Source organism: Silurus meridionalis, chromosome 1 (genome assembly GCF_014805685.1).
Source record: "Silurus meridionalis isolate SWU-2019-XX chromosome 1, ASM1480568v1, whole genome shotgun sequence".
Classification (NCBI taxonomy): Eukaryota; Metazoa; Chordata; class Actinopteri; order Siluriformes; family Siluridae; genus Silurus; species Silurus meridionalis.
Window position 1 is genome coordinate 19,875,756 of NC_060884.1, and position 12,332 is coordinate 19,888,087.

Sequence of the window (12,332 nt, forward strand, 5' to 3'; positions counted from 1 at the left end):
ATAATAATAATTTACTTTGAGTGGAAAATTCAGAAATAAAAACTAATGACTATTGTAAACAAACAAACAAAGTAATTTATTAATTAATTTGGGTTTAGCTTGGAGAAGTTACATATCTAGAAGGGCCACATTAAAGAAAAGGCAGACCACATTTCTTGAAATTATTATTATTATTTTACAAGATCCAAATCATATCTAATATCTAATTCTGTCCTGGTGTAAGGTAGAGGTAAGTCTATTAACCAATCAGAAAAGAGAGGCCTAACATTTTTCTTAGCTGCAATCATACTATATGGAACAGTAAACCCGTAAAATAACTGAGACTCAAAGCAAATCTGACTAACCAAGATCATAGAATAAAAAATAAAACAATTATAAAAAATGGAAAATTTCTGACCAAATCTTTGGAATTTTTGAAAAAATAATTTTCTTTACAAGCATTTAAAAAAAAAAACGATACTAAGCCGCACCACAAGCATTATAACAGTTTGAAAATAAATAAACAATTTTGTATTAAAGACAAAACATTAAAATGTGAAACGTGTATACAGACATAGTTCCTGATTTGAAGAAATATGAAGAAAAGATAAGTGGAAAGGTCATATTTCCCATTAAGTGAGAAAAAAGAGGCAAAAGTGTTATTACTAACACTTAATTATTTTAACATAACCTTAATATAATATGTTTAATGACCAGTGTCATATTTCCACAGTGAAACTGCTTTGCCTGGTTGATAAATGACATTAAGACCGTGTATTGATAGATTATCAAAAGATAATATTTTATTAACAAATGAATATATATAAAACACACACACACAAATTTTTATATGATGTAATCCAACAGGAAAAGACAATGAAAACAGCAAAGAAAGAAATTAGTATTAAAACTGAAAGCAGTTTTCTTACAATTTCTTATTCTTAACAATTTGAGTAAAAGGTGTTCAGATTTTTATCCAAATGTTTTAGCAAATATCAAGCCGAGGAATCAAAATGATGTCATGTTGATTTTAAAGAGATTTATATCTGTAGATGCAAAGTTGAATCTGACTGGATAAAAAACAGTTTTTGCTGCATGATCAGTCTGACACATCAGAGTCTTCCTCTTCCTCTTCATCCTGCTGCCCATTGTCCTTTTCGTCAGCATCACTTTCCTGAGCCAGAAAACAGAACTTGACGTGAACAAACTTAACAGAAAAAGAACAATTATTTTAAATTAAATTAAACTTTAAAACTGGAACAGGTTTTTAACTGAAAATAAAGTAGCTAATACCTCGTCCTCATTCCCCTCTTCTACCTGAGAAGATTCTTCATCCTCATCATCACTTTCTTGTGAGCGTTGTGAGAGAATCTCTTCACCCTAAAAATACAATCAATATAAATATTAACTGTCTAATCCAAAAAATAGTAAGAAAAGTGTTTACATTTTCTATCTGTGCTACAGTGGAAATGCAGATCTCTGCTAACTACAGAGCTCAAAAACTCATGCTGAGAACTGATTTGAGAAAAAGAATGTGTTGAAATATAACTGAGAATACAATTGTTACTAAAGTACCCATGAACACCTATAAAGTTAAAATTGCAAACATATAGTTTTTAAATATAATAAATATATACTTTTTTAAATGGATGTTGGATTAAAATAACAAACTTAACAATCTATATAAAATAGTTCTGAAATGTATTACCCCAAAAAAATTCCTGAATCAGGAAAATGTGCTACATGAAATAAATATCCGGGCTCTCTCTGTGCGGCGTGCAGTCTCACGTGTAAAAACAAACAGCATGTGTTGTCAGTGATTCACCTCTAGAGGGCATACTTGTAATGACAGCCAACCTTCTCAGTCGCTCCAGCAACGGACGCTACCCGGAAAAACTATCAGTATGGAAGCAACTATCAATGCCGATTAATTGTCAAAACCAATGAATCGGTCAACCTCTACCTCCAAGCTCTCCTACCATCCCAACCTCTCCTGTCCAGTAAACTACCCAGTGACACTGTTCTACTACCTTCAGTATGCAACTACAAAAAGGCTACAGGGAACCCCAACCCTGTGTATGTGAACTGCTGTTTTGGAATCTGAAGAGCCTGTTTACTAGAGGAAGATGTTAGAATATAACCATTCTATACACATATGTATAGAATTGTAAGTGTATGTATAACTATACTCGCTGCTGTATGGGTATCATAAGGTCAGCACTTAGCAGACTATTAGATGACTTCTGCTGTAGACGAACTTCTTACTTTGATGCCAAACCAAGCCGGACACATAACCTCAATAAAGCTAGCTCTGCTGTTTATGCCTCGTTATTCAGACTGAATGCAATCCAAGAGGTTTCTCTAGCACATGACGTACACAGTGGAAGCCAGGATTCTTTCTGTATGTAGTTCTCTTATATAAAAAAGAGGAAGATTTGAAATCCAGCCCATGTTGTAGTTTGGTTAGTTCAGTTAGTTAATTTAGCTAATGCAGCAGGGCCAAAATAACTGTCACTATTTATAAAAACAGCTCTGATCATTCAGAAATTCTTTGCCAGGCTGAATAGATGAATGAAGTTTATATTTAACTAAACTCTGTAAAAGAAATTGCTCAGCATAATAATTCTTCTGCTTTTACATTTGGGATATTGATACCGACCCCTATCCCGACAGTATGTCAGATTCACCATTTAATGGATAAACCTTGGATGGACTTGAATGAGCAGTGGTGGTTCAGTGCTTAAGGTTTTGGGCTATTGATCAAATCCGAAAAGTGCCAAGGTGCAACTTCCGTAAGCAAAACCCTTAACCTTCACCTGCTCAGGTATATCCTGGTCCAACCATGGCTCGCTTTAGAAATCTTCAGCAAAATGAGCAAATGTAAACAGACAGAAATTCTTATTAACACAGTTTTATTTTCAAATTGAATCCTATTTTGTTTGGGTGTCAGAATTCTTATACCATAGAGAGACATAAACAGACATTGCTTATAAAGGTTTCACCTTTAGATCTCTGTTCTTCAGGTTGCCCAGCCAGAAAGCCTCCTGGCACTGGTTAAGAGTCAACATTGCCTTAACACGATACACAAACTGCTCAAGGTGCTTTTTCAAGGCTGGCACGTGGTTGGTTAGCGCGGTGTCCTGACGGATCTGAAAACAAAGCAGGGCATCGTTGCAGTTATTGATATCTTGGTCCGGTTTTCCAAAGCATCATAAATGCTATCCAGTGTATAGCTCACAAATAGAATAAATTAACAATGATCTCTTAGCTGGTACACTCCTAAAATTCTGTACTCAATCATGTGTGATTATCTCTTAAATTAGACAGTGAAGAAAAATGCTTGGAAACTGTACATGTCTGTATACAGGGAGTGCAGAATTATTAGGCAAGTTGTATTTTTGAGGATTAATTTTATTTGAGGATTTAATTTGAACAACAACCATGTTCTCAATGAACACAAAAAACTCATTAATATCAAAGCTGAATATTTTTGGAAGTAGTTTTTAGTTTTAGCTATTTTAGGGGGATATCTGTGTGTGCAGGTGACTATTACTGTGCATAATTATTAGGCAACTTAACAAAAAACAAATTTATACCCATTTCAATTATTTATTTTTACCAGTGAAACCAATATAACATCTCAACATTCACAAATATACATTTCTGACATTCAAAACCAAACAAAAACAAATCAGTGACCAATATAGCCACCTTTCTTTGCAAGGACACTCAAAAGCCTGCCATCCATGGATTCTGTCAGTGTTTTGATCTGTTCACCATCAACATTGCGTGCAGCAGCAACCACAGCCTCCCAGACACTGTTCAGAGGTGTACTGTTTTCCCTCCTTGTAAATCGCACATTTGATGATGGACCACAGGTTCTCAATGGGGTTCAGATCAGGTGAACAAGGAGGCCATATCATTAGATTTTCTTCTTTTATACCCTTTCTTGCCAGCCACGCTGTGGAGTACTTGGACGTGTGTGATGGAGCATTGTCCTGCATGAAAATCATGTTTTTCTTGAAGGATGCAGACTTCTTCCTGTACCACTGCTTGAAGAAGGTGTCTTCCAGAAACTGGCAGTAGGACTGGGAGTTCAGCTTGACTCCATCCTCAACCCGAAAAGGCCCCACAAGCTCATCTTTGATGATACCAGCCCAAACCAGTACTCCACCTCCACCTTGCTGGCGTCTGAGTCGGACTGGAGCTCTCTGCCCTTTACCAATCCAGCCACGGGCCCATCCATCTGGCCCATCAAGACTCACTCTCATTTCATCAGTCCATAAAACCTTAGAAAAATCAGTCTTGAGATATTTCTTGGCCCAGTCTTGACGTTTCAGCTTGTGTGTCTTGTTCAGTGGTGGTCGACTTTCTGCCTTTCTTACCTTGGCCATGTCTCTGAGTATTGCACACCTTGTGCTTTTGGGCACTCAGTGATGTTGCAGCTCTGAAATATGGCCAAACTGGTGGCAAGTGGCATCTTGGCAGCTGCACGCTTGACTTTTCTCAGTTCACGGGCAGTTATTTTGCGCCTTGGTTTTCCACACGCTTCTTGCGACCCTGTCGACTATTTTGAATGAAACGCTTGATTGTTCGATGATCACGCTCAGAAGCTTGGCTATTTTAAGACTGCTGCATCCCTCTGCAATATATCTCACTATTTTTGACTTTTCTGAGCCTGTCAAGTCCTTCTTTTGACCCATTTTGCCAAAGGAAAGGAAGTTGCCTAATAATTATGCACACCTGATATAGGGTGTTGATGTCATTAGACCACACCCCTTCTCATTACAGAGATGCACATCACCTAATATGCTTAATTGGTAGTAGGCTTTCCAGCCTATACAGCTTGGAGTAAGACAACATGCATAACGAGGATGATGTGGTCAAAATACTCATTTGCCTAATAATTCTGCACTCCCTGTATGTATATCTGCAATAGTGTGCAATAGTTTTTTATTACCTTCGAGTGGCCACACATGTGATGAAGCTGCCTTGTGCTGAGCTGGAAGGTCTTCAGTAAACTCTGAACATCTTCCTAGAAGAAATTAATCAGATTTCTCAAAACTTCATTTAAGGAATCAGAATTTGCTTTAACCGAAGAACAACACTGCTGAATAAAGCACACATACCTTGTGTTTTTTAAAGCTGAAGTCGAGGAGAGGCATCCCAAGCTTAAGGAAGCACTCGAGGAAAAGCCGACCATACTACAATGAAAACACGGTTCACAGGGTAAACTAGGATCATTTCCTGTAACAACTAAACTTTGCATTTCTTCATTTGATCTGCTCACCTTTAAACACACATTGAGCACTGGTCTGCTATCAAAAACCTGAGAATAAAGAAAGAGAAGTGAGACACTTAACATGTGTGCATGCGTCATTAGAGACCTCTACGATTTGAAACATTTCTGGAAAAAATGTGTCTTAGTTATATAACAAAGTTATTAAGATGGCAAATGTTGACAACTTATCAACATTTGGTAAATAGCTAAATAGCAATTGCAAATATGGGTGTGTTCCGAATGATTTATAAAGAATTTGTTTAAAAATGCATATTGAAACTTTTTTCTTTTTTTTAGTTTTTGACCAAGCTAACTCTGCCATGGCAAGTTCGCATGTTCAAGAGAGCCTAGGCAATATTATACAGGTAGTCGTCGACTTACGACCTATGCAACTTTCGACTTTACGACCACAATCGCTAGCCTCGGCGTACGACAGTGCGCGTACCAGCTTCCGGCATCATTTCACAGTACTGTACTGTGTCTGCCAGGGCAAGTTCGCATGTTCAAGAGACTCCCAGAAGAGTAAACCAAGAGATAAATGTATAACTGCTAATTATTATATATTTAATATCAGTAGAATGAAAGTCAAAACTGCGTAATTTAAATGTGCAACAAAAACCTAATAGGAGTATTTTATAGATTTATACAAACTGGCATGAAAACATTACATGTACAGGTAGTCTTCGACTTACGACCACAACTGGGACCAACAGACTGGTCGTAACACGATTTGGTCATTAGTAGAGTAGGCTATATGTACAGTACTGTGAAATGATGCCGGAAGCTGGTACGCGCACTGTCGTACGCCGAGGCTAGCGATTTTGGTCGTAAAGTCGAAAGTTGCATAGGTCGTAAGTCGACGACTACCTGTATAATATTGCCTAGGCTCCCGTCCAACAAAGATATCGGATAAGAACTATTTGAACACAAACTAAACATGAACGTCACACTTTGGTCCAGTACTCACAGCTACCCGATATTTAGTCCTTTTAACTAGAAACACCTTGCACCTTCTTTCCCTGGTGTCTACGTTTTTATAACGTTTAATCAGATTGAATTGTAACTGGCAAATAAATGCAATCAATCATTGTATGGCTCATATAAATGTCATGTGACTCTGTACCTTGACCATGTTAATGAGAATGTGGAAATCCCGGACAGCCAAGTTCCACTGTAGAAGTTTTTCGCTTTGAACCTGAAGATTAACCACAATAATCATATTGTATTGTGCACATTCCTAGATTTTACAATTTGCATGTGCAAAATGTAAATCACACACACACACACACACACACACACACACACACACACACACACACCTCTTTGCTGTCTGTCTGTTTCCCAGGAGGTATCTTTCGTACACACTTCTCCAGCTCCGCCATCAAAACCTTATAATACACCAGGAAAGTCTGCCTGGAAAATTAAAAAGGGGAAAAAATTGAAGGGAACGACGTGGGGGCAGTACGTTTGTAGATGTTTACTCTTACAATAAAAAAAAAAATTACTCTGTGAGACTCTGTAGAAATAAAAGTGTAAGGGCTTTAACTTGAAACTGAAATCTTATTAGTCTAAACACAGCATTATTACAGTAGCTTTCTGTTATCATACAGAATTATGATATTCATTACTTTAAAAGGGGTACACTCTTATTACATTCACTGCATTTGACAGACGTCTTTATACAGAGCGACTTATTTTTTATAACTGAGCAGACGAGGGTCCAGCAGTAGCAGTAACCTGCAGTCACTTTAACTTCTGAACTTCTGATCTAGCATCTTAACAACTAAGCTAATGCTTCCCTCCATTCTTTATCTCTTACTGCGAGAAATGCTTCATGTTCATCATATATAGTAATAATAATTATAATAATAATAATAATAATAATAATAGCTACTTTCTCTCTGCCTCGGAGAATAAAATACTATTTCATATTTAATCTTTCTACCTGTTGAGTGTGCGCCAACTGCGAGAGCTTGCGTCTTTTGAGGCGTTTATTAGCTCTGAGATCCCGTTTTCCGTGATCTCTTCCACTGCTCTCAGCACATCATCAGCGTGTCCTAGATAAATACTAGAAGAAAATAGGAAATAGACAGAAGGGTAAAAAAAAACAAGATTTCAGTCCAGACATGACTAAACTACCAGCATAATAACATGCGAGGAACCTGAGGAGACTCTGGAGTGCATTGCTGTGCTTGTTCCCACGTTCCTTTGCTCCACTTCCTGTCACCCACTCCTGACACAAGAGATGCTTAGCCAGGGATGCTGGAGATTAAGTGGTACATAAGATTAGCTAGAAATTACCAGAAAGTAATCATTTAAACAGACAAAAAAACAAAATAAAATAAAACAGATGTTTGTTTCATGTTGAAATACTGTGTCCAGGCTGACAGACCGGTGTGTTCTCTGTAGAAGCTGGGGCTGGATCGTGCATACTGACTGAGCACAATGAGCAGCCGTGTCAGGATCAGAGCTGTGTTTAGGCTGGGCAGGGTGCTCCGGAAATTCAGCAGGTATTCGAAACTGTGTCTAAATACACAGACACCTTAATGAAGCCATTTAGTGGTTTGTATAATAGTTGAGCACATTTAAATAAAAATGACTTATGTACCATTACTGCATTAAACATGACTTGAAAAAGATTGAGGTGGTTCTTTTTTTCTCTTTTCTTCCCAGAAACAGAACTGCTCACTTTATAAGCTGCTCCAAGGTTAGGTCTGCATCTTTCTCCTTCAGTCGACTGGCTAGCACACCCAGAGCACGCTTTAACAGTGGCCGCTGTTCTGGATGGGAGAATCCAGACCTGGGAAACGCATCAAAAGCACACAAAGTCGAAAGGTGCAAATTTAAGAAACATCCAGTGGCCAGCATACTATTTCATATATTTAAAATCTGACCTTCGATTTAAAGATATCCAGAAATGACTTGTGCAATTTAAACGTCTTTCATTTACATGGTTTCACTTTGGTTAATGGCTGCCTGCATTACCCACAGTGCAGTTTGACTACCTGCTGGTTCAGTTTGAATTCATCTCTACCTAACGTGATTGATTTCACTCTGACTGTACACTCTACTTAAACAGACAATGTTCCAAAGCATGTTAATACCATCATCATCCTCATCATCTTTATCGTCGTCCTGTCATTTGTTAGATCAGCAGCGAGCCGAGTCAGGTTTTTGCTGGAACTGCAATTAAAATAGCTGTGCTGCATTCCAGAGTCTAGCATTTGTGGTCTCCACTACTTCTACTTCGTTTTAATGGTTGATTCATATGAGATTATACATTGCTGGAAAAAAGTAAATGGCTGCTATACTTTAAAACTGAGGTCATCTATTTTCAGAGGTGGGAAGTGATGAAGTACAAATTCTTTCTGGTATCAGTACTTTACTTCACTATTTATTTTTTAAACAACTTTTTACTGTCACTCATTAAATGTTTTTACACAAACATCCATACTTTCTACTTCTCACATTTTTAAACCAGGCTCGTTACTTTAGTTTTAATCTATTTGGCGACATGATCAATATTTTTCTGTTCTTACTGCCTATCGTTTTCAGCACATCAACATATTTCTTGTCATTGTGTGGCTTTTTCAATCTACCACTGGAGTATCATTTCCTGGCTCTCACACCACAGATGTAGCCTAGTTTACGAAGCCTACAAACAATGAGCAGGCAGAAGGCAACAAGTAGTATGGCTGACATGAATGAGAAAGAGGGAGACAGCAATGTAAACATGACTGAGAGCTGAGAAATTCTTGATCACCATCATCTTTTCTTTGCTTGTGTTCTATATGGTGGTTGTTCAGTCTGCATACATTCATTGGGTAACAAAATTAGAAACTCTTTTGCATTAATATATTAATATGATGTGAGGTCCAGTTACCAGTGTGACACTAAAACAGGTATTAGTAATGGTTACTTTTTTACTTAAGTACATGTCAGAGCCAAAACTTCTTTACTTTAGCTTGAGTAAATAAGTATAGTCAGGAATACCAGAGTCTTTTAAAACATGAGTATCTGTACTTCTGCTTTAGTGAAGGGTCTGTGTACTTTTGCCACCTCTGTCCATTTATTCTTATGGCATATTATTTGCAATTTTGTCAGTTGTCCCCTCTGTGGCAACAGTGTGGCTCAATACTTCTAACTTTCATGTGCATAATAACCACCAGGACTGCTAGCCACAGAACAAACAAACAATGTGTTTCAGTATGCAGTTTTTTTTTAAATCCTAAAAACCTTCCATCTGTGAAACTGATTGTGGCTCTGTATTTCTCACCAGCTAAATGCTGTATGTAAGACCTGCAGCAGGAGATGATAAGCTGAACTCATAAGCTGCTGTACATTCATATCCACACCTAGTGCATCCACCACTCCTTGGTTTTCAGTCAGGAAAGTCTGTTGGAACATGCACACACACACACATACAAAAATATTATCATCATATAAACATTGAAAACAACAACAGCTAAAGCATTTATTTCAAATGCTATAATCTTTATATATTTAAAGCGTGCCTGGAAGTGGTTGTGGCAGTTCTCAAGGTGTGTACACAATGTCTCTAGCAGCTCGACAAAGCAAGTGGCGACATCTTTGGGGCTTTTCTGCTGCAGGTGTGAGAATCCCACTGCCTTGTCGGTCTTCAACTGCACAGCACAGAAATAGAAGTTATCACATTGTACCTACAGGTCAATAGTTTTTGATGCTCAACTATATAAAACTGTTTATTTTAAGAGTGTGTTAAAAATGGAGGAAAGGTGGAACATTGCTTCAGCTTGTGATGTAGAAAAGAGTTATTTACTAAAGACTAGGGGTGTAATGGTTCACGTGTCCGTACTGAAGTTTTTTGTTACAGGGCTCGCAGGAAAACATTAAGTGGCGGACTGTACGTTTGTTTAGTAGCCGCCACATTTAATATTAATAAACTTAAAAACATGCACAACAATGCCAGTGGTATAAAAAGAAATTAGAGTGTCACTGAGCACAGTGTAGAGTGCAGTGTCACTGAGGCTACTCACACCATACTGGAAATAAGATTTGTTTTGCGCATGCTTGAAAACGCTAAAGAATCCATAGTGCTAGCGTAAGCCGCTAACCAGGAAGTGCCTAGCGGCTGTGGATTCTTTAGCGTTTTATGTCCAGCTTCAGGAATTTCTCTTAAAAGGAGAAAATCCTGAACATTACACCTACTGAGGGAGTGAATGAATGAAGGATGGAAGGAATGAAGACGTTTGTTAAAGTATGCTGAAATAACTAAAACAGTTAAAGAAATCATATCTTGAAAAAAATTAAATATTAAATGTAACACACACACACACACACACACACACACACACACACCCACACACTTACATACACTGTACACATCTGTATTACCCAAATCGGGTCTAACATATGTATGTCTAACTATGCAATTAAAATTTTCCTTTGATTTAATTTTATTTAATCAATTTAATTTGTGCCAATTTAATTGATTACACAATGTAATCAATTTAATAAAAAAGAACTGCATTGCAGTCATTATATTTATTCTATTTTATTTTATAAAATATTATTTTATATATTGTTTAACCAAACAACATTGTTTTAAAAATGTAAACCATTGATGCTCACAAATGTTAATAATAATCGACTGCGTTAATAAAAAACGACAAGCAATTTTATGTTTTGCATTTCTTCTCCGTAACCGTACCGAAATCGACCCAAACCATGACTTAAAATCCAAGGTACGTACCGAACTAAAGACACTAAAGACCCTTTTGTATGTTTGCCTACTTTAAAAAATGGGACTTTCTTGGCTGGAGCAGCAGTCAGACTGAAATCCAGTTTATGCCACATGTCCTCCAACAGAAACACCAACTCAGCAGGACCCAGCTGTACCTCCTCTCGTACCTGCCACAACAGCCATCAAGACTTTATTTTATCATCCATCCTTTATCCTTACTGTTCATAAAGTACTGCTTAACTATGTCATGGCAAACAGAACGAGACAGAGGTTTCGCTGACCTTGCTATGGAGCTCTGTGTCCAGCACTGATCTCGAGAGCAGGCCACACTGCAAAACGTTCAGAACCTCCAGGTCTAATTCCCTAAAATACGGCCGGTATGAGGACAAACTCACTCCTGCTTTGGCCTCCTTCTCCGGGTGGTCCTGTCACAACAAACGCATTCTCAAAGTCAGATGCGTCCATCAATAAATAACTGGGTTGTTAATAACATGCTGACAAAAATCCTAGACTGTTACATTTTTTGCTTCATTGCTAGTCCTTACAGACAAAAACTCAATCCTAAGTAAATAAAGCCGTAGCATTTCCAAGCAGATTCAAGCGATAGGAGAGCAAAATGAAAAAAAATTAATAAATAAACATCACATTAAGAATATGACTTAGTGACTGGAGAATTATTTAAGTTAATAATAACGAATCTTCAGATTATCAGATCATATAAGATCAAAAGAATAAGGGCATCTGCCAACTGTCATAAATGTAAATATGCATGTATGATTGTTATAGTACATTTTCATTTCCAACTTTTTATTGAGGTAGATAAGTTCCCTGTTTCATCCATTTCAACCATGGAAATGACTTCATAAGTAGTGTCTTTGTGTGTGTGTTGTAACAGTGGTATTGTTCATTTGCCTGTGCCTGAAGTTCATCAGCCTCAGCAGCCTCCTCCAATTGTGAGCCTTCTGTCGAAGTGTTCTTACTAGTCGACGCTTTCCTCTTTTTTCCTGTAGACTCTACCAAAAAAAAAAAATAATAAAAAAATAAAATAATAATAATAATAATAATAATAATACACACTCACACTGGCACTATAAAAAATCTAAATACAGTGGATATAAAAGTCAACACACTCCTGTGAACATTGCAGATGTTGGTAATGTGATATAGCAACGAACACAATTAAAGTGAGAACCAAATACGCAAAGAGACAAGAGCAGAAAAAGACCTTTGCAAACTATTATAATGTCGCATGTGACTTTACCAGTTTATTCAAACGCATATTTAACAGTAATCATAATACACCTGTCATTTCAACCTATTTTCATTTTTACTTGAATCTTGTTGCTTTAT

At 37.3% G+C, this 12,332-nt stretch overlaps 1 protein-coding gene across 3 annotated transcripts in view; it reads right to left on the reverse strand.

Moving 5' to 3' along the window:
• Positions 1-754: 754 nt before the first annotated feature.
• fancd2 (FA complementation group D2) overlaps positions 755-12,332 on the reverse strand; it is a 31,286-nt gene continuing 19,708 nt past the window's right edge. For all 3 annotated transcript variants that reach the window (XM_046858236.1, XM_046858220.1, XM_046858227.1), the window contains exons 28-44: positions 11,895-11,995; positions 11,264-11,407; positions 11,033-11,149; positions 9,775-9,903; positions 9,537-9,655; positions 7,950-8,060; positions 7,653-7,786; positions 7,423-7,522; positions 7,206-7,328; positions 6,580-6,673; positions 6,384-6,455; positions 5,270-5,308; positions 5,109-5,183; positions 4,940-5,014; positions 2,982-3,128; positions 1,273-1,359; positions 755-1,153 (exon numbers count right to left, since the gene is read on the reverse strand). In XM_046858236.1, the coding sequence (XP_046714192.1) occupies positions 1,079-1,153; positions 1,273-1,359; positions 2,982-3,128; positions 4,940-5,014; positions 5,109-5,183; positions 5,270-5,308; positions 6,384-6,455; positions 6,580-6,673; positions 7,206-7,328; positions 7,423-7,522; positions 7,653-7,786; positions 7,950-8,060; positions 9,537-9,655; positions 9,775-9,903; positions 11,033-11,149; positions 11,264-11,407; positions 11,895-11,995 (1,742 nt within the window). In that variant the 3' untranslated portion in view covers positions 755-1,078. The remainder of the gene's footprint in view (positions 1,154-1,272; positions 1,360-2,981; positions 3,129-4,939; positions 5,015-5,108; positions 5,184-5,269; positions 5,309-6,383; positions 6,456-6,579; positions 6,674-7,205; positions 7,329-7,422; positions 7,523-7,652; positions 7,787-7,949; positions 8,061-9,536; positions 9,656-9,774; positions 9,904-11,032; positions 11,150-11,263; positions 11,408-11,894; positions 11,996-12,332) is intronic.